At 41.4% G+C, this 25,335-nt stretch overlaps 2 protein-coding genes across 11 annotated transcripts in view; one reads left to right on the plus strand and one right to left on the minus strand.

The window, feature by feature from the left end:
* The window catches only part of SLC10A7 (solute carrier family 10 member 7), a 255,974-nt gene that overhangs the window by 58,284 nt on the left and 172,355 nt on the right, over nucleotides 1–25,335 (minus strand). For 7 of the 10 annotated variants that reach the window (XM_085222166.1, XM_085222165.1, XM_085222161.1 and 4 more), the window contains one exon: nucleotides 15,451–24,868. The exons of the other annotated variants lie outside the window; for them this stretch is intronic. In XM_085222166.1, coding sequence (XP_085078292.1) covers nucleotides 24,760–24,868 — 109 coding nt within the window. In that variant the 3' untranslated portion in view covers nucleotides 15,451–24,759. Of the gene's footprint in view, nucleotides 1–15,450; nucleotides 24,869–25,335 lie in introns of those variants that run through there. 10 annotated transcript variants of the gene reach the window in all.
* Nucleotides 16,344–20,692, plus strand: LSM6 (LSM6 homolog, U6 small nuclear RNA and mRNA degradation associated). Its single transcript, XM_003205422.4, has 3 exons — nucleotides 16,344–16,456; nucleotides 19,151–19,264; nucleotides 20,510–20,692. The coding sequence occupies exons 1-3, from the start codon at nucleotides 16,363–16,365 to the stop codon at nucleotides 20,542–20,544; spliced, it is 243 nt and encodes an 80-aa protein (XP_003205470.1). The 5' UTR covers nucleotides 16,344–16,362; the 3' UTR covers nucleotides 20,545–20,692.

The following is a 25,335-nucleotide window of genomic DNA, read 5'->3' on the forward strand; positions in this document are numbered from 1 at the left end:
AGAGCTCGTGTAACCTGAACTGCTGCAGAGAAAAGGATATTTTTGCATTATCCCATAACTCGAAGAACTGGGAACTTCACAATCAAATACCACAAAAGGTTCTAAAACTGCTAGTCGATGATCCTACTGAAAACATTTCTTCAGCTTTAGCTTCTAGAGCCAATGGCTAAAGCTTTCGTTAATCCAGGTGCAAACGCCAGGCTGAGCTTCAAGCATCCACGCGTGTGCAGAACTCTATCTCCACATTACATATCAGAGAGTACATAAGAGTGCCCAATAGTTCTGCTAGGTCACACCAAGGCACATCTAGCCCAGATTCCTGTCTGCTACAGTAGCCAAGGGCAGATGCTCATAGAAGAGCAATAACAGAACCAAGTGGTACTTCCTGCGGCCACATGTACTAACAGGGGCTGCTGTGCCCTGTGATGAATCACTCTAACAGAGCCCAGTGTGGTTTAGTAACACTGTATTGACTCCCCTGAGCAATTTTAAAGGCCAGGGCAGCAAGGTAGAGCAGTGGCAAGATGGCAGCCGTGATCTCCAAGCTGTAGTGGGCAGCCACGAAGCAGGAGTGTGTAGGCTACTACTAAGGGCAATGAGGAATGTAGTTAAGTATCAAGCTTTTTTACTGATAGGGGTATGCACTCAAACAATCTGTAAGCCACTGCTGTAAGGATCAGTATCTAAACAACCAAAGCGAGACTCCCATAAATAGATTATTTTTCTATAAAAAACACAACTGGCAAATGTCTCTCAGAAGCACTAAGTAGTAGCCACCCCCACAACATCGAGTGTGCTTGGATTAGGCCCATAAGAGTAAGCACGAGGCCTTCCTGGGCCCTGTTCACACAGCCTTGCTGGCACTGCACAAAGAAGCAACATACAGCTGAAGACTGTCCCGTGGTGATCACAGTTACACATACAAATCAAGTATTAACACTGAGCAAGATAAACACTCCCCAGATCACAGTAAAAGAGTTAGTAAAATCTAAATTTAACTGTCAGCAAAGCAAATTTTCCAGTGTCATACAGCACAATTATTAAAGCACAACACTTGACATTGCTCTTGTAAAATAACCAAATGCACAAAACACAAATTTGAACAAATAAGGGCATTCTCTTATCCTAACAGTGGGTACCACCTTATTCCCCACTGAGACATCCACTCAGGAGTGCAGCATTGCTGCTAACAAGAGGCACTTTGTGGTATGAGACAACAACCTTTTTCTTCGTGGATTTCTTTTATTATTGATGGTTTTGCTTGGATGGCATTGATCAGCACTAGTTTCTCACTGACCACAGTGTCTCAGTTAGCAGAAGCCCTGCTTATATCGATGCCAGTCACGCCATCCCTCATGAGGTTCAAAGGCACAGTCTTTCCTTGGATCTGAATGATTAAGAAGGGCACCTGAAATATTGCTATCACTGCCTCTGCACTCCAGAGGTGTTTCAGTGTAATGCAACACTTTTATGCACCAGAAACTATTGCTATAAAAAAGGTAAGTGCATTTATTCAAACACCTAAAATCAATCATCAGCTACTAGAAATAGATCATGTCTGAAAAGCCATTGCTTAGCCTGCTCAGTTCCAATAGTAACTTTACTGTCAGTCTGCCTCTAACTGTACCACGAACAGGAGGGTCAAAGAAGAAAGCTTAGAGCATCAACATATTTTCTTGATGTTGGACTCCCCTCCACTCACTGAAACTTCAAGATCACTCATCTGGCTTTCTGTGCTCTTTGTGGAGCTACTGCAGCACTTCCCAAACAAAATTTGGTATTGTACCAGATGCAAAAAGATGCCTGATGCTTCCAGAATGCCTTTAATTGAATAGAAGACATGATTATTAATAATATTTAATTATAGAGGATATCACTGAAATTACATTAACTCTAGAAGAATGTACAAATATAAAACCAGGGCTGCATTTTAGCACTGACACACACTACTACACCACTTATGTTAATATGATCAATAGGACACTGATGAATGGGTCAGCACTGGACTGTTCTCTAGGTACTGGAACACTTGTGTTACAGTGGCTGCTGCTGTCATTTCTGTCTACACACAAGGGAGGGACTTGGATGATTTCAGAGGGTACGGAGGGGCTTATTCGTTAGCCTGGCCTCACAAAAGCTCACTCTACTGCAAAATAGAACTGGCTACACCTATTCTAACATAATCAGAAGACTGTATCAACCAATGTCACAACAATTAACCCCCTCTAGATAACCAAAAATGATCTCAGACCTTCGGAAAATCTTTCCTTTCTTTAGCATAAGATCACAACAGCTGGCTAGCCTTCCAGTACTGCAGACAGCACAAGCAACAGCCAGGATTGTTCAGTGGCTGGAAGGGCCCTCTGGCATCACCGAGCTCTTGGCTGCTGCTCAGACTTGCTTGTCTCTGTGCTCCTGGCAGAACAGGCAATGCTCATATACCTGCACCTCTCTGCTGTCCTGCCTCAAAGACTGCTGCTATCCTTATCACAAAGAGTCCCTCACACTGCCTCCAGGCATTTCACAATGACAATATATTTTCTTAGAGTAAGTACCACAATGCCCTTTTTAGAAAAGGGGATAACTGACTCACAAAATGTATAGGTGGCTTATCCAAGATTACAAAGCAACATCAAAGTGGTAATTCTTATGTAACTCCTGGGGAGAGCAGCATATTTCACTGAATCATACTGCTTCCCAACCATAAATAATGATACTTGGACTCGGCACATTCAGATCTGAGCTATTTTGTCCCAGACTGACGGCTAATAAAATCAACTGTTTCTGTCCACAAAAACCTGAAGAGAAATAGGGTGTATTTCAAGCTTATTTTATGAGAGAGCACATTGTGGAACAAAAAACAAGGTGGTGGTTCCCAGGAAACTGTTCATTATACGCTTAAATAGGTAATTTTACTGAAGGCATGCTTATAATATTTAAAAATAGAAATTCAGAAGGAGCACAGACTAGCAAAAGCACACCATGTGGAAAAGCAGTAGATCAAACTCACCTCTCCCCATTCACAAGTGACATCCCCCCAAAGCCTAGGGCTTGCACACTAGGAGGCGCACTGTTGCAGAGGCTTTGGGAGGTATTCTGTCAGACGCAGGGCCCTAAAGCACAACGCACTCTGTACCAAGGTCCAGCTATTGTTTCTTCACCTCCAGCACTCCTTGCTGCCATTCACATAGGTGTACAACGGGAAGGGAACAAAGCCTGCCGCACATCTACAGAAGGCTTTTATCTTAACATTTTTATTATTACTATGGTATTACAGTCTGGAACACATCAACAGGAGATAAAGAGGAAAGATGGCTGAGGAATTAAATTACCTAGAGTGCTGAGCAAGCCTATTTCAGTCCACTGTGGTTTAAGTTTGCCACCTGACATGATAAGGTAAGAAAGGTTATGTTACTCTTCAGCTCAAAATGCACCTGTCTAGGAAGCCCTAACATCCCTCATTAAAAAGGATAGTGCATGACCTAGCATTGAGGTTAATACTAATATGTCCCCCAGGAGCCATGACTGTGGTCCCTCATTACCATTATCCTCTGGATGTTGTTCTAAATGCTGGCACCCTAATAGATAAATAGAATCTGCCAGTTTTCATACCTTGGAGACAAACGGCTAGAATTTAAGATAGCTAACCTTTGAATTAGGCGAGGAGAGTTTTGTTGTGTTCTGTTTTTGAGTTAAGTGTCTACAGAACTTCAGTTAGTCTTCACGTGATGCCAGTAGTTCACAGATAAAGCTACAGTGCTCAAAGGAAATAGGTTATCTTTTCCCACTGTGAGCTGCTATTTCCAAGAAGTACTCTGAAGTAACCATCCAGTCTGAGTTTGAAAGGACCATTAACCAGGAAAAATTAACAAAACATAGAAATGACTGAGCTCATGTGACCTGTTTTCAGCTATGACCTTTAATTTTCCATAAGGAGGTGTTCTAACAAGTCAAACATTCTCACCAATGTAGTTACTTGAACTGAATAGTGAGTGATGCTGCTTGAGTGCAAGGAATCCAAGAGCGCATATGCAATTAGAACCCAACCTTATTTAAAGAAGAAAAACTAGTACTCAAGCATGTGGTGCTTCTGTTATGTTGTGATTCTTATAGTGTGAGACTGGTGTAAATATGAAACAACACTAAGCACACATTATAATATAAAGAAACTATGAATGAAATCTATTATTCTCAAAAAAAAATCTATCAGAATACTCAACAATCACATGTGTGTGTGTATTTTTAGGGACAGCGTGTAAGCATCAAGTGTGATCTTCAAGAACTTGTAAGCCATATTAGAAGACTTACGTGAAACTCAAACATTGAAAGTTCCGCTCAATTCTGAGCTTTCTGTTAGAGATGCATAAAGTCCTACCTGATTAGTTCACTTTAGACTCCTGAAGTAGGCACATGCATACTCACTGATAACTTTCAATAGAATGTATGCTCCCTGACACTGGATGTTTGCCTGAATCACGGCCAGAATGAACAGATGAGCTGAATGTCATGCCCCAAATAGCTATGAACCAGTACTTTAATTCATAGAGAAACAAAATCCAGTCAAACAGCAAACGGCTATTAAATGCACAGAGATTTGATACTCATCTAAGGGTTCAGGATTTATTCTCTTAAACCCATTACATGTTTGCTTAACAGGTGAGCAACAAAATCTCACAAGTCTTCTGAAAAAGGAAACCAATATCAGCAAAGTTACAGAAGACTCAGACGTTAGGTTTAAGCTCAAAATTTCTGAAAGCAGGTAAATATGAGTTCCTGGTCCAACATGCATTTATTTGAACATTGCATTATCATAGCACCTAGTGATCGCAGTCGTGGGCCATCATACTCTTACACTTTGCACTGTGTATGCATACACAGAAGAAAAGAACATTCCCTAGACAGTCTACAGTTCAGTTATAAACAAAAGATTCAGTAGAGGAAAACAGCATAGAAAGTACAAGCAATGAAGTGGGTTGATGTAATGCACTAGCTTAGAAACGCTGGTATGATGGAGTTCTTTCTTATTTTTAACCTTCCAAGTGCCAATAAAAATAGCTATAAAGTCCCTTAATTTTTGCCTGACAATACTTGCCAAGTAACTATATGCCCTGGGGATGCTGCACTGTAGAGTGAATGAATATAAAGATGCCATAATTACAAAATAAACAAGAAAGTTCGACAAAGCAGATTGTAAAAACAAAAAAAGAATAGATAGACAGCTTACCCACATCTTGGGCACACTGCAAAGCTCCAGAGAAGGGATCTCCAGGAGAGAATCTTTCTCGCTGGCAGTCAGCTCTTAAATGGGTCTAGGAGAGGTGCAGCCAGGCTCCACCCCTTCCTGCAGCACAGGTGAATTGCCTTCTCCTGTGCTCCCGTGGCTGACTCAGTGCTCGCCTCAGGTGACCAATCAGAGGTTCAGGCCGTGATTCAGCAGATCCCATACATGCATGATCACAAACAGGAAAACTACCAAAGATCAGAGGGAAATGAGTCATGAAGTGGTGAAGCACGGTCTAGAAATATTTGCAAGTTCTTTTCTAAGAAAAAAAAGGGGCTTTTGCAAATGACCCTTCTTTAGCCACAGGATTCTCTGTGGGGACAAGCAGCACGTGACTTAACAGCTGGCAAGCTTTCCACGTAACGCCAATTTTCAAAGAGCTTATGAATGTCTCTCTCCTGAATTTCTTCCTTATTTTTTGTTTAAACTATCCTGAGTTTTACATATGGAGAAAGAACAAGCTTAATCGGGGCAAATATAATAAGCCTTTCATCAATTCAATTATCCATTTAAGTACTCACTCATTGAACTTAGCCATAAAATGTTAGAGTTGCGGTGCTGCTCCTGTCTATCAGCATGTGTCCCTGCATCCTTTGTACCCTTAGGGGGGATGTTTTATCTTTTGAGCAGTGTGACAGTAAGCCTTCTGAGACTGGCCTTGGCAGAACTGTGTAGCCAATATATTGACAAATAGAAGATAGCATGGAAAGTGAAGCCGTTCACAACTTACTTAGGTCTGTCAAGCAGCTTTCATCACCAGACGCAGGATCCCTTAAAGCTATTATGGGATCTTTCAAATCACTAGCTTACATTAATTGCATCTGAACTTTTCCCCCCAGGAATCTATGGATCTACAGCAAAATCGCTTCCTATATCATTTGCCAATATTTTTACTTTTTGGAAAATACAATTATCATATCTCTGAGCGCACACACAGGGCTGATCTTTGGAATGTTTCTTCAGTGCCAGAAGAACAGGCTCAAAACAGGGAGAAGAACTAACTGCTACTGCCAGCATTTCTGACGCTGTCTCTACTGAAATGCGAGTTGATCATTTCTATATGTGAGCTTGGTTTTGCAGTTTCTTTTCACTGCATTTTGAAGAAGGATGAAGAAAGACAGCTGTTTCAAAGTGAACTATTAAAAAAAGTCGTGTCACCTTGGAAAATATACGTTTGTAAAAATTAAATTCAAAATGATACAGGGTTAGCTGTGGAATATTACAGGGATCTTCAAGATCCCAGACAACAATCATTTCAGATTGTGTAGAGAGCAGATACGTAGCTATATTGACATCAGTGCTTTCTTTTGGGGACAATACTACACAGATTGGCCAACACTGGTTTCCTCCTTGTTTTGCCTTGCCTGAATATTACTGTTTCAGAGCCCCAGTACCTCAGCTAGGAGAACAAGAGGGTTCAGATTCCTGCTGAGAAGCATTTTCTTTTAAAATTACAATTTCTGCAAGAAATCAAGAGCTACTTTTTATGTTGCCAGCATTCTTTTCATCCTTTAGTATGCTTTTCAAGAACAAACTGTCAAAATACCAAATTACACGATACTCAAAGTTGATTTTCTCAAATCTTAGTTTAAAGGAACTGACTCTCTTGAGGGTATGTGTGCCCATACACCTTAATTTCCTGTCTTTAACTGCAGTCACCAGCCAAATGCTAACACAAGGTACTAAAACAAATGCTAACACTGGACCTTGAGATTTCTTGCAATTTTATGGTCTTTTCAGCATATATTATTGCATACATGGTTTAAGAACAGCATAGCTTTGGAATTCCAAAACCTTTCACTTAGGAGCTTCCAGCATATTTAAGAAGGGACTTAAGAACATTTTAAATCAGCCTCCAAAATCACTGCCAAATATTTCCTAGACAAAGCATTGTGTTTGTTGGTCTAATGTAGAATGAAACAGTAGATGAAATGTAGAATGTTTTGAAACTGGAGTGCTGTGCTATCCTAGTGAAACAATCATGTGCCCAGCTAATGGCAGGCTATATGGCTGTCAGTATCACTTTCAAGTTATTAGGTCCAATCAATGTTGAATAAAAGGAAAAAAGGTGGTCAACAGGCAATCCAGCTTTCAGTTTAACGCTCCCTTGAGGATTTTCATTATCCTTTCCTTTTCTGCTCTCAAGGTTAGCTCTAGCTAGACTATTTCTAGCTTCAACTTCCTGGAGATAATGCACATTCACAATAGCCCTGCTCCTCCGCCAGTGTGCCCTTCCACCTGAGGAAGCAGAGTCCTTCTCTTTTCTATTATTTGTGACCTTTTCCTGGGTTAAAAGGTCACTTCTGAAGCAGACAGGTTTCACTTCTTATGGTGATTGCAGTGCAAAAAGCAGGCTTCTACCTTGTTAGAAGTGACATCACTGTACATTAAAGACATCATATCTCCTTTCATATTAAAATGCCTGTCAGTTCTGCTGCTCACAGGCTGTAAATCTGCCACAGAGTCTTGTGCTTGGGAGCTTTCATTATGAAAATATGAAGATAAGCACTCTGCTTTACTGTCAGAAGGGAAAAATAGTCTGGGAGTAATAAGGTTGCTTTAAAAATAAATATACAATTTCTTAAACATGGATTATTAAACATAGAGCAATTTTAAAAAGGAATCCTTTCTATTTCAAATCCTCAAAAATTTCAAGCTTAAAAACGGGCACAAGTAAATTCCTGCAGAATTTATTAATGCATGGGCTGTGCACTTGCTCATGCAGTAAATCATTAGATTTTCCCTTTGACTTTGGCCCTCCAGCCTTGAGAGAAATGACATATCGGAATCTAACCTGTTTTTCATCTTCATATCATGTAAGCACCAAAAGACTTGTATGTTCTGCATGAAAGTAACAACATCCCGCTGTTACATATACAACTTTAGAAATACACAGCAGAGAAATACCTCACAAACAGCAAAGGAAAACATACGTAGTTGCTGATCATTTTCTCTCTTGGTATCATTAGGATATCATTAATAGCTTGCTATTAGGTAATGTTTACATCCATTGATCTGAAAGCACTTTAGCTAATATCATTCTTGTTTACAGAGGGGAAACTGAGTCACAAAGAGGTGAGATGACTTCTCTTAAAATTTGAGAGAAGCTCAGCAACAGAAGTGACAAGAGATCCTACACCTCTAGACTCGCCTGCCCAATACTCAACTTGCTTATTTCAAACTGGCAGTTTGTATCGTTTGCTGGCGTATCCCTGAGTTGTCACAGTCTGTCACAGACTGTGACTCTTCATTTACTATTCACCAATGGAAGAAAATCATCAGATATTTTCTTGTTATATAAAAAACTACTCTGATTTCTTAGAGAATACTAAGCAACTGCTATTCTCCATTTGCTTGTTCCTGAAATATTTACAATTATCCCCAACTGAGGAAACATGGGAGCGCAGCATATGCATTTTCAAATCTCATCTTCCAGATCACGTACTCCGTTGCTGATTCTCCATTTGGGTAGCTGAAATGAATGGCTCAAGAGTTATTTATAGACAATGAAACCTTCCATGTCCGAAGCATTGATTGTAATGTCTGAACCCCACATACATAGAGAGAGAAATAAATATATTTAGACTGTGCTGTGTGCATTACATGAAATCAATTGGTAGTGTCAGTTCCAAGCAGACAAGAGTCCAGGTGAAAAACATGAAAAAAAAAAAAAAAAAATTATTTGCTTGAGAAAAGAAAACACATAAGATAAGAAGAATTTAGCTGAGGAGATGACATGCTTGGGCCATGGTCTCAAGAGGCAAGACCAGAGTATTCCACATATGTGTTGGAGGAAACCAGAGGATGTGTCAAGTCCTGTGGAAGTGAAATGAAACAAGAAACCAAAGAACACAGTAAAAACACAGTTTGCTTCTTCACCTTCCAGTTTCTCCTGAATGCAGAGGGGATTTTCTTCCTCTTCTTTGTAGAAGTGCTCTTCATGTAGAGCAAATCAAAATAGCGAGAGATACAGTTCTTTAATGACCCAAGTCATAAGGATTTATAACCCATTTTAGAGCAATATTGCCAACACCTTCCCAGCCACAAAAGCCTGCAAGGACTACTGATCAGTCTTTCATACCATCTCTCCTCTCCTCAGAAGAACTTTTCAAACATTTTCAGTTCCACAGTTCCAAACCATGTCAGCATTCACTGCGTTCCCAACCCCTACGTAGGTCTACCGGCAGCAGTCAGGGTGCTAATTTTAATACCTGGTCTGGATGGCTACAGGGATCTGACACTACTGCCATCTACATTACAATTAGGAAAGTGGGAAAACATGGGTGTTATTTTCATCCTAACTTTTTTCCTACAGTTCCTAGGACTGGTGGAGCTGCACCAGTATCACAGAAGGCATTTTTTGCCGAGAGATAAAAAATGCACCACAGAAGAGCGTGTTGATTTCCTTGTATCAGCCACCTCTCCTCAAAGGTAACATTCATACGTGTTATCACACACTTGAAAGACTTAACACTTAACCTTCCATATTGCTTTTATATAATTTTCCCGATAATACCTTTTTATCAAAATAGTCAACAGTAAAATACATAGGAATATTTTCTTGCATCTATGTGAACAACGTGGAATCAGATCTGAACATAGATTCTGAGGCTTTTGCTACCTCAGCAGGTCATGGGGATGAGGTCATACGCAGTCGCACCACATTGGCAGATCTGTATTTATAGACAGCATCCTTATTTTCAGTACTGTATGCAGAACAGGAAAATAAACACTAAAAGACAAGAGTTGCATGAAGTACTCAGTTAAAAAATTAACTTTTGACTTAATACGAAACCGTATGCCTTTGTTGTATTCAGAACAAAACTGTTTGTCTTGCATATGTACTGAGTTTCTAGTCCTTCCTTTTGTTGTTACATTACAAAATTTTACATTAATTTTGCTACAGAAGTAGTGACTTTGTACTCAGTGGTCATGAATTAAGGGCACTGGCAAATATCAGCTCACAAACGCCCTAGGAGCAACCTAACATTGCCATTAAATCACATTTTATTTCTAAAGAAACTGCGCTCTCCAGCTCTGCAGCTAATAAAGATACAGAAAGAACAGTGATTATACCACAGTCTCCATTATTTTAAATACTTAATTGTTTGGTTTCCTGAATTAGTAGACTAAATACTTATTTTTAAAATCATTGAAACCAGAAATATTTGAGATTTTTTGTATATCTCTTTCCTATTTTTCCTCCGCTTCAAAAATTATTTATAGTAATAAAAACAGCTTCTCTCATCTAATCAAGCTTTGTTAATTAAATGAATGTGGCCACTGAGGAGGTAAGTGATTCACCCAAGGTCACCTTGGAAGCCTCAGGCAGAGGCACATGAGAACCCAGGCAGTCTGAACAACAGACCCCATCATTTTTGCATCTTTCCAGTGCTCTCACAAGAGGAATGCATATCAGCAGGGAACACCAACTTTGTAGCTCCACTTGTGGCTTTCAGTTTGGATAATATTCAGTAAGACATTCCTCACACAGACAAACCAAATAATCTTTATACACTTACTTTCCAACATTTGATTAATCTTTTTGCATTTCAGTAATACCTAATGAGTTCTGCATACTGTACAAGCAACTATAACAAAGCTTTACAGCTCCAGAGCTTGAAACCTCAATCCTTTTTTTTTCTTTTTTTTTTCTCCACAGGGCAAATGCTTCAAATTTCTCAGTTATCTACACTTTTTTTTTTTTTTTTTTTAATATGTAATGTTGTGGTCTGTGTCAATAAAACCCAATTTAATACTATTACAAAGATTAAATAAATTGTGCTAGCTGCCCCCTCCCGTGAAGGAGCACTACTGGGCTCAGGGTTATGTCTTATATTTTCTGTGTTGACAGAAAAACAAAATAAAACAAAAAACCTCTCAACTTATTTTGGGCTTGATCCACAATCCACTGCTTGCTAAAATCCACAGAAAGTCTCTAAGGATCTCTCTGAGGAGAGGTCAACACATTTTCCTTCTATGTGAAATACCTGAGAAGGTTCAGTTAAGTGGAAAAATTGCACTGAGAGCCTGGAAGAAGTCAGGGAATGGCAGATCCAGACAGCTCCCCAAGGAGACTTAGTCTTCCCAACTTGTGTCCTAGAGCATGAGCTGGATCCTCAGGTGGAAAGGGTCAGGGGGAAAGCAAGGTGGCTGAACACCTGAACACTTTCCAAACTTCCTGCTACGCTGAATTTTGAGACGAGGTCTTTACCATGCTACAAATTAGAGCAGCCCCATGTTTATTTCATATTCTCAGGTGGGTGTCAGAAGCATTTCTGGGGAGCTGGGTACTAACGATGCTTTACACTAGCAGGTCAATTTAAAGTAATCACTTTAGCCCATGTCTGGGCTTAAACTTGACACCAGGATTATCAATCTGAAATGATGAATTGCACCATCAAACTGGCTTTGGAATAATTCATACTGAAATATCATCTGGAATTGATATTCTACAGTGGGGTGAAAAAAAAAGAAAAAAAAAAGAGAGAACTTGTATTTCTTAGTGTCAATATTTTAGAAAGCTTAAATGTAGAAGACTGGCTCCACTATGATCATTAATTTGGATATAGCCTAGCTAACTGCTCTCCCCCCAAAAAACAAATCAACAAAAGCAAGTGGAGCTTCTAGCCTTTACTGAGTGCAACAGACAGCACAGTTTTCACGTGATCTGTTAAACTGTGCTTGAACCAAACAGAAAGCTGGAGACAAAAACATGCGACAAAAGGTAATCGCGTCACTTAATGCATATTGGATGACATGAACATCCTGGAGTGGGAGCACAAAGTAAGGAACTGAAGACAGTAGAATTTTATTAGGCTCTTTGACTTAAATCTGTAGCAGAGAACCAATATTTTTTTATTAAGGTCCAATTTTAAAACACATTAACTTTTTAATTGAGAATATAGCTGGGAATCTGCAGTTCTGACGTTCTTGGAAATAATACTGAACATGTAAACCTCCATTTAAGGAAAAAAAAAAAACCCAAACTTTGATATTTCATTGTATAGGCAAAGATACAGCATCATTTATATGCTGAAAGGCTTGAATTCTCCCATCAAAATGCATGCAAAGAGAATTTAAAACCTCTCAAGGCTTTGAAAGAATGAAAATTCTCGTCCCTTGGGGGAAACCAAGAACACTGCTAGGTACTTTGATGGAGGTGAGCTCTGAAAGCTTCTGGAGATCCTCTCTTTCCAAGAGACCCGAAATTCTGGGAAGAGTGAGAGACAGCCTTGGGATGGGTTCTCACGTTGCTATCCCCAACACCCACAAGACCTGTGAACAGCTGCCTGCTTACCAGAAAGTTTGCTGAAGAGGTGAGCGGTCCTTATGTTTCTTTTCTGTTGCCTTTTCCTGCATTCTCCAATTCTTTAATGTCCCATTTCTCACCCCCCCGAATATTGGAAGAACACTTCCAAGAAGCACAAATTATGGCTCCAGAAGGAATAAGAAAGGGATGAAGAGCAAGGATGTTATGCCAACTTCAAGAGAGTGGCCTGCCAGGAAGTGCAGTGTAGTAAGGTCAGCTTCAGTGGTCCTCCGCCTCAAATCTGGCACCAGGTTATATTTGTGCAATCTGGCACTAAGTTATCTTTGTGTGCAGTCTCTTAACAGTGCCAAGAGCGAATGTGATCCGTGAGCTTGCTATCAGACAACAGCCTGGGCATCCACAGCAATGAGAGGAAAGCCAAGCCCCATTCTTCAGGCAAAGGAGTTATTTCAGGACTTAAAAGCAGACGTGCCACTTGGGTTGAAATAGCTTTCTTATCATGATGATGAGCAGCACAAGGTATCGATGTATTCTGCTCTTCTATGAGGATCCTGTGGGATAGCTTTGGAGAAAGCAAGGAGTGTGGAAAGGATCTGAACCAGAACCCACTGAAGGAGTTTTGGATCACGCGAGTGGACAAAGGGATTTTTCAGCAGCCAGGATACGCTGCTGAAACTTCAGTTTCTAAAAGCAAGCCATGACAACTGTAAGCCAACAGCTGTCTTTTTGGTACCTGCTCATTGAGATGGATTCGTTTTGAAATTTCCAGTGTATTTCAAAGATTTTTTGTGAGGTCCTGAGTACAGAGAAACCACTAACTTCAGTGGGTACAGAATTTCCCCTTGCTTCTCTCAGACTCCGAAAATGTCATACAGTGTGGGCTTCAGGAAACCATGCACTTAACAGTGTTAATCCTGAATTGCAAAGCTTCTCCACTTTGACATTATTTCATGGAGGTTAACTTCTGCCCCATGCTCTCAGAGGCTCTGAAAAAGAAGTTCCCTTGCATTTGGAACTAGCACTCAACCCCTTTAATTTACTGCACATTTTTCAGATGCTTTTTTGCTTTCCAATCTAAGAAGGCACCAAAGTTGATTGTTAAAATCATGAGGTATGCTATGATTTTTGCCCAAATAAGGCTCAGCCTCCATGACACAATTTTCTGGTGAGGATTGTTGGATAAATCCTTTTCCTCCATTAATTGTGGCCAGGGATTACTTAGGCTGAATTCAAAGTCTTTCCACAGACGTTCCTTTGTCATCTGGCTTGATGTTCTCCTGCACTTACCTTATGTAAACAGTATTCTTTTCAGAAGAGCTGGAAGAATTAAACAGTCTTTTTTAACACATTCTGGGTTACACAGCCATCTCGCTTTATGGAAATACCTTTATTTCAAGTAGCTGGGAAAGAAAAACCTTTCTAACTTTGTAGTGATTTTTAGTGTATTAAATAAAAAAAAACAAAAAACAAAGACTGTCAAATCTCATTTCAGTTTCTTAAAGTTAACTGCAAATTGTAATGAGTTCGTCTGAACAAAGATTCTGAGATGCTGCATATTTAAGGCTTAGTAACAGTACACAAGCTACCGACTTCCATCATTAAGGTCAGCTGGCAAAGGCCAAGGCAACTCTTCTCGTTAGAACTTTGTTACCGTTCATGTTTGAGGTGAAGAAGCTATTATGGAAATTTTGTGAGCTGGGGTGGACTGAAAACTACCATTGTAATTTATGACCTTTCATCTGAGGCCAAATGTAAAGGCAATCACAATTGTTCTATATCTCAAGGCCAGCACATAGCAGATGTATGAAATTTGGAAGTGTTAGACATAAACTTTTATTACCAAATTATAAATAATTTCTACCACTTACAATGTTCACCTTTCAAGTTCATCTTGATTAAAACACACGGGCAGAATCTCACTGACTTCAATGAGTTGTGCATTGGAAAATGTACATGTACAGTTGGAAAAATTCTCTCTGCTTCATGGAATGAAAAAGCAACACTATATTTTAAAGAATGCAGTGATAGCAATGCAGGCAAAGTTTTAGACCAAAATCCTGTATCATCTAGATGATTGAAGCAAAAAGAAGTCTCATTTTTTCATACCCAAAGCTTTGAAACCTGCAAGGAGTCTACAGAATGGATTACATAATTCCTTTGAAAACCACCTACCTGAGCACTGGGATTTAGTGACACAGGAAATAACACATTCTTTAGGCTGTGTATTTACAGTTGTGGTTACGTTACATAATCTTTCTGAATGAGGAAGAGAGAAATTTTCTTTCCAGATGCAAAACTCACTACACCGAAGTGCTCAGCAAACTATGTCCTATTGCATGGATGTTAATTTACCCCGAAAGGCATAGAAGATTGTTTCAAGGCTTATAGCAAACCAGGAATGATTTACTAAGATGTGGGTTCATAACTCGGCTTATAACCATAGAAGAGCTGAGCTAAGGATACAAAACTGTTGTCCATCCCTATTTCTGTCTCTCAGAATACACACGTTTGTAAGCGCAGTATTAAAAAGGAAATTAGAAGGATTTTGTTGACTGGCATCGATGAACCAAGAGATCAACAGTAGCAAACTGAGACGATGCACAGCCAGGACAGGCACCACGCACAGCTCTGTGCTGCTCCCTGCAAGAACCTCAGCTGCCCAATGCTCCGCGTGCTGCGACCGGGCTTCACTGGCCATGCAGCCTTTAAGGCCTTCGAGGTCCAGCTTTTGGGGAAAGAAGTGCCACCGAAGTAGCGTTTGGGAAGGTAAACACCTCGGGATGGAAGAGCAAACGCGAACCCACGCGCTGAGGAGCACATTTTTCCCCACGTTACAAAGACGAATCATTATACCAAGGTACAAAACCGATCACGGAAATAAAGAAAGGAAAATAAATCCAGTCTAGAAGATTTATTTCACAAATTATCAACGCTCGTCAAGGTACTAAGTCCCTAAAAGACAAGCTAAAAACCACCGCAAATAAGCAGGCCACAGCAGGGTGCGGACGCAGAACGCCGAGGCCCCGTCCTTTCGGAGCAGATGATCCCAGCCCGCTACCCGCGCACGCCGGCTCCTCCCCGAAGCGCGGAGGCGGCGCGGCTCGGGGCGGCCGGAACCCGCTGCTCTTTAACGAGCGCGCCCTGCGCGCCGTGTCCCTGCCGCCGCGCCGTAGCGGCCGCCGCTGATTGGCCGCCAGCGCGGGGCCGGGCGCGCGCAGCGGCGGGTGAGTGCGAGCGGCGGCGGGCATCGGCCGGGCTGCGGTGGGGCACCGAGCGGCCGGGAGCGGGTCGGGCGCTGCGCCGGGTCGGGGGCGCGGTGCGGCGGGAGCTGGGGCCGATCGCGTATCCGCACCGGGCGCCCCTTCTGCCCGGCGGGAGCTGAGGGCCGTGTGGGCGCTGGGGGACCTGCTTGGGACGAGGCCGTGGATAGGTTTTGTGCTGCTTTGGAGCGCGGAGCGTTACGAGTGCAAGGGTGAGCGCTGTGGCTCGAGGAGTCTTGTCCCGCATCTACCCGTAAGGGTTTGCTTTCATCCCCTTCAGATTTTCTCATGCCTTAACCAGGGCCCTTTCTGTACTGAGTGTTTGAAAGTCCGCGTTTGCATGCTATAAAATCACATAAAATGGTTTGGGATGGAAGGAACCTATAAGACCACATAGTTCCAACCCCTGCCAGGCAGGGCACCCCCCTCTAGGCCAGGCTGCTACTCACAGCCCCATTCAGTCTGAGCTTGAATGCCTCCAGGTGGGGCATTTCCTTATCCAAATGTCTAATTTCACATCTCTTCCCAGCTTACCAAGAAAAATCAAGATGAGTCTACGAAAGCAAACTCCTAGTGACTTCCTAAAACAGATCATTGGAAGGCCAGTTGTTGTAAAATTAAATTCTGGGGTCGATTACCGAGGTAAGATCTCCACCTGTCTGTGATTTCAATGTTTGGAGAGGCTGGCACAGACTCACTGCTCTTCAAAAGCAAAGCAGTGCGATCTGGCAGCTTGGAGTATGTGAATATAGACCTCAGAATTGTGACACTAAGGAAAAACTAAAGAAACTGGAGAGGCTGATGAAGAGGAGCTAACAGATGTAGAGGTCAAAGTGACGGAGACCACTGCTATCTCTAGTCACAGTGACTAGAGTGGAGGCTCAGTTTTCTAACTGGAGGTTTGTAAAGCCAGGCTTGGATCATGCCTTCCAAAACGGCCAGGCAGTCCCTGTTTCAGTGCACCTATAGAACATCTCACTTAAAGCTGTTCCTTTTTTTATCCTTCCTATTTTCCAACTCCTGCCACAGACCTCAGTCCAGTACCGCTTCAGACACTAACGTGCTGCCAGCAATAAGCCTACTCTTACACGAGGGATGAAACAACGGTTTGTGGTTTTGGTTAAACAACTGCCTAGCCTTGCGTTGGATCAAGACTCAGGGATACAGGAGAAAGCTCTGTGTGGTTTTTGCTCCTCTATGCCCAGTGTTGGTTTTTTTGTTTTTGTCTATTTCTGAAAACAGACCATCAGTTTTATTGTAGAACTGATCTGTTTACCTTCATGCGCTGCATGCAGGATTATAGGGTGTTTTTGGAGCAATAAATGAAACTTGTCTTTTCAGTGAGATGTTCTGCTCCTACTCCATTTAGGCTAAGGGTATCAGCCTGTACAGTTATTTCTTTTAGTCTTAGTTAAGTTTGGATGCTCTTATCATGCATCTCCTATGAGCACAAACTGGGTGTTTTATTCTGGAATGCTTTAAACATTACGATCATGCCAGAGATTGCTACTTCAGATAGGTTTAATTCAGTTGGCTCATCTTAGTGCTTGTTTGTCCTTTGACGAGGGATCTTGCCATTTTGACACCAGCCCAACGTGGTATAGGAGTTATTTTCCTTTCTTTATTTTCTTCTGTTCTCCCTATTTCCCTCACTTGATGATGGTCTTCCAGCTAGAAACCTCCATGATGCTTACATTTGAGAAATGCACACTTCTCTACAGAAATTAGATCATTTGTATAAATCAAACATCAGAAAACCCAGCATCTCAGGCTTTTGTTGCAGATCTATCTAGATTCTGCCTGTAGGCTACACTACTCATTTCATGTCTGCACCTCCACCCTCCCAGGCACTGTGCACACAGCAGTTGCCTGGTCCACATGTTGGTGTGCTGCTGTAAAATGGCTTGGTTCACTGCCAAGTGCTGTATGCATCTGAGGGAAGAAGTCCTGGGAAAGTGCACGTGTAATCAGTTGCACAGATGGATATGAACGTAAAACATTGCTACATACAGATGAAAAAAACAGGTAAAATATGAGCCAGGGTGGACAGCAACAGCATGTAATGCCATTAGTGTCCTGAGCGTAAATACAATGAAAAGGAAGATGATAATTAAACAAGTGAAAATGCACCCCAGCCAGTTGCATGATAGCTTTAAAAAACCCACAGCCCAGTTTTGGTTTTGGGCAAACATTTTTTTTCTATCCATCTTGGAGCACTCAGCATTACTGGAGTGAAAATGTTGTCACTTACTTGGGTTGGAAGTTTTGGTGCATTTAAAACACTTCGTTACCAGTCAGATTTTCCCCATTTATGTGGAAACAGCGGGATGAAAAATACATGCAGGAAAATAACAATCCTCAAGTCATTACAAGTTGGCAAGAAAACCTAAATTCCTGATTATTTAACGGAAGATATTACAGTAATACTTCTGGAAAATGAGAACATACTCTAGAGGAAGATTCTCAGACTGGAGTTCTCCCCCTCCTCAAATACAGCCAGCGTAATGCATTTTTTCAGTTTTAATGTCTATTAGATTGTAAATTAGATTGTTTTTCATTTTAGTAGTTGTATTTTTAGTAGTGGTGTCTGTGTGCAAGGAGGAAGTCAGGAAAACACAGGCAAGATGGAGATGAGCTCGTTAGAGGTTGTTTTATATACACAATTAGCAAATCACATTGCATCTTCTGAGCAGTTCCTTGCATCCATTAATCCCCACATTTAGTTCACTATGCAAATGTTCTGTTTGCTCGTTAGTTGAAAGAAATGTGGCTGAAGATTTCAGTGTCATTTGAGAGCTCTTTCTCTCTTGAAGATGATGTAGAATTTTATTTACACAAAAATCATACTGGCAGCCCATGTTATTCTAAGTCCATAAGAATGAAAAAAAAAAATTAGAAAAAGGTGTATGGTGCCCTGTATTAGAAGGGTTATTTCTCACATATATATCCTTCACGAGCTTTGGTCAAAATTCAACTTGTAGCCTTGTTCTTAGGTTGCCCAGTTACACTTCATGTCACAGGTTTTTCTCAGGAGTAGGGCATAAAACAAAAGCAAGAAGGAACAACTAAGCTTTCAGAATGGAAGACGTTATCTTTCAAAAGTCACGTCTCAGTGAGTTCATATGTAGGACCTGAGGTTCCCTACTCTCAGTTTAATTCTTTTAATGCTCTCTGGGCCACTGACTGACTCACCTGACCACACTTGGGAGTTCAGTTTGTTATGAAGACGCAATTTCTTTACAATTTTTTTTCTTGCACTGTTCAAATGCGAAGCCTTTTTGTTTAATTTAAAGAGAAGCCTAAGTTGATTCGCTTTTAAACTGTCACTCTCTTCAGGTGTCCTGGCTTGCCTGGATGGGTATATGAATATAGCTCTGGAACAGACAGAAGAATATGTAAATGGACAATTAAAGAACAAGTACGGGGATGCGTTTATCCGAGGAAATAATGGTAACTCCTCCTTCCTATGCTGTATTTACTTTTTACTGTACTTCTTTTCAGTACCTGTGCTTTTCCTCAGACCTGGATGAATGCTGTTCATTAGTAAGAAAGGCTACTTTTTACTAAAGATTCTACTAGCAGTTGAGAAAAGTCACTCGCACTTCACTATTGAGCCTTGGAACATCCCAGTGCAGCAGGTGGATTGTAATACACTTTAAGGACAATTAGCATCCTTTCCCACCACAAGAGAAACTTGCTTTTAACCACAGGCTGATGAATATCCCAGGCTCCTGAAATGATGCTGTGGTATCAGTTAAGTTAGGCTATAACAGTGGGACGTGCCAGGGAGAAGAATATCTAAACATGAAAAAGGTTCACAAGTCAGATGTGAGGAGGTTTGTAGAGAAGGTAAATGAAGCAGAGTTTGACTAAGTTACTGGGAAAGAGGGAACAGAAAGAAGCAAGAACTGAACCCCATGTTACGTAGTCATGTTTTGTTTTGGAAAGAAGCAATCCTTGAATGAGTTCAAATTATTGTTATTTTTTGTAAACAGTTTAGTTTGTTACGGTAAGGTGTACGTTGCAGCCACACAGTCAATTCTGGGAATAAGAATTTGTTACAAAAGTTAAAACCAAATGGATGAGAGGCAGGAGAATGAAGTACAGGCTAAGCAAAAAACTTAAGACATTCCACGTTTAGGAGCATGATGTAATTTCAGAATATGGGCATTCAAAACACAGTCTGCACAGTTCCACTCCAAGGCAAAAGCGTTCCTACAAAGTGCATGGGAAGCACTGCATGACATGATGTTCTGCTAGCAGCAGCCAAGTAGGTGAAAGACGTCTGCTGATTCATGGGTGCTTGTTAGCGTTGTAGGGAGTGCTTGGGATTTCCAGCTTTTGTTGACAGATCATAATGCGGAGTCCAACACCCTTAATTTCACTGCTTAAAAGTGAAATCATGCTCTCCTTCCTTATGCTGCAGGGCAGCTAGGTTTATTCTCCATCTGTGCAGTGTGCATCACCTGGAGCATACTGTTTGACTATGAATGTAATACTAAATCAAGGTAGTACATAATGTGTAAATCTGATCGCATTTCTTGGAGCCTGAAAAGTTTTTGACTTTGCTCATGCTGAAAGGGATTAATTACACTTATTTTTAAAAGCCATGGAAGTAATAAGTTTTAAAAAAAACAGGCTTTGCACATTACCTACTGAAACTTTCCTAACTGTACTGCTTTCTTCTTTTCACAGTATTGTACATAAGCACACAGAAAAGAAGGATGTGAAGGTGCCAGAAGGAGGCTCTTCTGTATTTGTGAGTCTCTCCAAATGGATGAGACCTATTTCATTTGTAGTTTATCATTCACAGCTGACATATTCAAGTGCTTATTTTTTTTTTTTTAAATAAATGAAAACCAATGGAAGCTTCCTGAATATTTTTGTTTGAAAGTATTGTTTTGTTCCACCGCACAGAAATAAAAATAAAGCATGTGAGACCGCCACAAGACTAATTCAGAGCAGCAGCTCACTAGGTTACACAGCAAAACTAATTGGTAGGTAAGCAGGTGTAGAAGAACTGCAATCTGCAGCTATGTAGTCATGGCAAAAGAAGGGTTGAAGTAATGCTGGGAAGGGAGAAACATTTGGTGAGAATGACCTGGCCCTTTCAGAAGGCAGTCAGCTTCAAATGCCAAACTGCAGTAAGAGTCGCTGGGTAAAAAAGTCAGCTGCTGACTTTTAAATTACCCAAAACATCTTGAATCGTGGGACTGAAATGAAGGGATGTAAGGGTGACACTTTGACAGTTAGGGGTGGGGAATGAAACAGAAGAAAAGCCCTGAGGGGCAGCACTGTCACCAGTGAAAAGCTCTCAGCTGGTGCCCCAGCCCAGCCTGCAGCCGCATCACTTCTTACCTCTGTTCCCCACCCCTGCTTGCAGTACCTTTGTTTTTACATCTCTTTACCACGCACAAAGGATTTCTTCAATAAAAAAGAATTTTAACTCCTATCTAAAGCTACTCTTTAAAACAGACTGGAAATCCAAACGCTTTTATGGAGGTGTATCCTCTTCCAACTGCTCACTCCTGTTCTCCCATCCGCTTACCCCCAACCTGGTACCATCCGTATTCGCCCATTTTTAGCCAGGAAAGTGAAAAAAAAAAAATATATCGAGCTCATAGCATGGGGTATGTGGTAGAGGAAGAGAAATCTCTCGCAGGCAGTGAAGTTGGAACTTGTTTACATTCCGCAACAACGCTCCCAGTTAATCAAAGACCAGTGTGTAAACCCAGCTCAGCTTTAGATGGATACTTGCATCAGTTTATAAAATAGCTTCTCATTTTATTTGCAGTCAGCCAAGAAATAAACCATGAGTGTTCAGGTACTCTGATGTTATTGCACATAAGACAGATTTTTCAGGACCTCAAGACAAGGATAAAGTTTAGGGTACCGCATCTTGTGATAAGGTTGTTCAGGTTTTTGTTTTTAGTGAGTTTTCTGAAGGTCTGCTTTATTCTTTGAGCCATCAATAGTGCCTTCATGAATAAAGGAAATAAAATACTTCTAGTTGTGGCTGGATAAAAAAGACAGCACTTCTTCCCAAGTACCAGTAGCTCCAGTGCAAGAAGGGAACAGTAACATTTCAATCATCCATGGGAGAGAATGTGGATTGCTTTTTTTTTTGTGAATAACGATTAGGGAATAATTCCAAATTATTTTGCAATTAATAGTAAACCTTTCAGCATTAAACACTTCAGAAGCCACTAAAGAACACCTAGATAGAGATGTTACTTCAAAATATCCTTCAGTAATTTATCATTCTTTGACAGGGGTTTGAAAAGGGTCCAGAATGCAAGTACAAATCACCAACTTGCTCTTTTGTAAGGGACTTCTTCAAAAAGAAACCTGTGCCTCCAAGTAGAGTGTGAAGTTTCTCGTTTACTTTGTCATTTGTATACAGCTGGCAGGTTACTGTGTTCTTCCAGTCAGGGACTTCTTTTTTTAATTTTAATGTTTATTTTTCATTTCTCTTCCTCCTCCACCTACCCACCTATAACAACAAATTCAGCATAGCCTTTGCTTTGTTCTCGAGAGATTGCATCTCTAACTTTATAACTGCATTTCTGTTTCTACAAGGCCAGTTAAGGAACAACTTCCAGTTGGGATCTGCTTCTTCAAAAGGTAGAGCGTGGTCTAATCACATATTAAACATGAACTTGGAAAATATTGTTTAGTTTAAAATGCTGACATTTTTGTTAATGTATTCCGGATCACGAGGTCACTATTTGGTATGCAAGGTAGGTAAGAAAATTTGCATTAAAGAAGAGCTGTTGAAATCTGTATTCAAGTTTCAAAAGTAACTAAAATTATATGTTCAATTCCCACAATCACTGACCTTCACGTACATTTTATAAGACTTTTGCCCTTAATTCAGACTTCAGCCCTTATATTGAAATCAATTCAACATTTAAGCCTTACTTCAATAGGCATGGGGAGAATGGCTACCGATGGCAACATCATACATTTTTCTTTCTCTTGCAGTGCACCTTCACACAAAGACAGTATCAGATACTAACGCTTATGTCCTTCATTTATTTCTTTTACTATGCCCTAACGCTCTCTGCCCAGTAGCTGTGCCAAGCTTTTACCTGTAGATCAAGCACACCTAGGCCAGGACTGAAAGTAAAGTTTCCCTTAAGGAGCTTACAAATGCTGGTCCATAACAGCAACCACTTTTTTAGAAGAATGCATCCACAATTAAGCCATTAAAAATTAACAAACAAATAAATTGGATTTCCAAGGACTAAGATGCATTTGTGCATATATGTACTGTCTTAATGTGATGAGATCACTTCAAGAAACTATGGCCATCCCATCTCTGCCCCTTTCCACACTCTCAGTTCACAGGCAGAGCAGAAACTCCAAAGTGCCTCATAAGAATCCCACTTGAAAAGCAGTACTATACCACATCCCCTTGCACAGAATCCTGACCAGATGTAACAAGTCCTCATGCTGTGTGGGAGCAAAAGAAACTCACCATCAATGATGGAACAACCAGAGACAAAACTGCTAATAAGGCCAACAGTTCCCTATATTGCAGCACTTTATATGCAGTGCCCCCATATAAAGTGAGCAGGGAATGCTGGGAGAGGATTCCTTTAAAGGTGTATGGGCTGGGTATGACACGCTTGCAATTTTCCTTCTGATTTCTCATTTCAAAGGAAATCTAATGCAAAAGCATTCTGAACGTTATTTATTTGAGCTATGAACATCTTTTTCACATCATTTCAGTAACAAAACAGCCACCTAGAATCCTTCTGGGCACTACTTGCCCATTAGGTCACAAGGTTCGCGCCCCTAAGAGGGAATTAAACAATGCTGCAGTAGGTTTCAGCTGCATTGTTCATGGGAATCAAGAATGTGTGGAAGTGTTTGCAAAGTGACTCCTTAGAGCATGTGACTGATGGTACCAACGCCTGAGCTTTAATATGCCAACCCATGCCTGCAGCTGGCTCCAGCTCATTGTCATTTTTGAAAGCAAACAAACAGTAGAACCAGTGCTGTGAGCCTGAGGTTCCTGTGCCAACCTTCTCCAAAGCAGAGAAGGGGCACAGCAGCCAGCTCTCCCTGAGAGGTACCGATCTCACCCGAGGGGCTGCTGCACACATAGGGTTCAGTGGTGCCAAGCAGGTGCCTGGGGCGCAGCTCTCAAGGACGGCAGAGGCTGCTTGCTGTGCGATCACCACAGCCGGCTCTGTGTAACAGGAGCCCACGGGCAGCTCCCACTGCCTGCACCACCTGCCTGGCCTTGCCCTCATTGTGCAGCATGGCAAGGTGCTCTTATGAGAACAGCCTCCAGGAGCAGAGATGTTTTCTTGTAAGGAAATCGCACAATAGTTCAAGTGGCCAAAAGAGAGAGCTTCTCTCCTCAGGCAGGGTCAGATCTGCTTTGTGCAGCAGAACGTGGGAAAAATCCATCCAGGCTCTAATGCTATCTGAACATGTTGTACACAGCATCTGAAGGGAGGTGCAATTTACTCACTATCTGTATCCCTCTTCTTTTTCTGCCTAAAGCAGCTACCCATTCACTATCAGGCCTTTCTTACTGGGAGCCAGAAAGAACCCTGAATCACCCTTCTCCTCATCCCCACCTACACCCCACGCACCCTCAAGTAGTTACCAAATAAAGTGCTGGGGCAAGGGCAAGCAGAACTTGTAAGACAACGAGACACAGGAGGCCAAGCCATATTTTTATGTGTGCGTATATATTAGTTCATTCTCAACAACATTTGAACACATTACCAACCTCACTAAGTTTGACAGAGGAATAGCAAAAACAGCTGACTAGGTAGAAGCAGGAGGTCCTTCTAGTACTTCTACTGACCCTCCTTCCAACTACATGTCAGAGAAGTATCGCCTTTTCCCCGATCTCCCCAAACACAGAGCCACAGACGTGCACAGGTCAACCCTGAGATGCTTGTTTGTAAGCAGTGTTCTTCGTTCTACCCAATGGAGTATTTTTCTTTTCTAGAAATCTGCGACAGAACTGTCGCTGAGAAAACAATGATCACGGAGTAAGTTGCCATACGTCCCCTTCTCCATGTCAGCTTCCTAACAAGAAAGAAATTTATGACAGGAAAAAGCCCAAACTCTCTCCAGTGACAGCAGAGCCACTTGTCTGTGTCTGGGCCCCGTCATGAGTGAGATGTGCAGAGCATGGCTGAGCAAAACCGACTCCAGGTCACAGCTCTGGCCAGCAAAGACTGAGGCAATGCTGTCCTGTTGGGTGATGCAACCAAAGGCTACGGGGAGGACTGTATTTCTTACTGGGAGCAAATGCCTGTCACTTGGCATTAGAACTTGCAGCTGGGGGCTGCTGGTAGGTGCTCGTGTCGCGGTGATGACTATGATGGGATTTTTCCATGTCTAAGCAGATGGCAATGCTGACTGTTTGGTTTGACTGCCACTGTGAAGCCCTTTAGATCTCTGCTTGAGTGCAGACAGCAAGGATGAACTCAGTGTAAGGCTGTATTTCAGCCTCACTGAAATAAGTCCTGAACAACTCCTGCCTAGGCTGT

The sequence above is a fragment of the Meleagris gallopavo genome, chromosome 4, assembly GCF_905368555.1.
Source record: "Meleagris gallopavo chromosome 4, MGAL_WU_HG_1.1, whole genome shotgun sequence".
NCBI classification, from domain to species: Eukaryota; Metazoa; Chordata; class Aves; order Galliformes; family Phasianidae; genus Meleagris; species Meleagris gallopavo.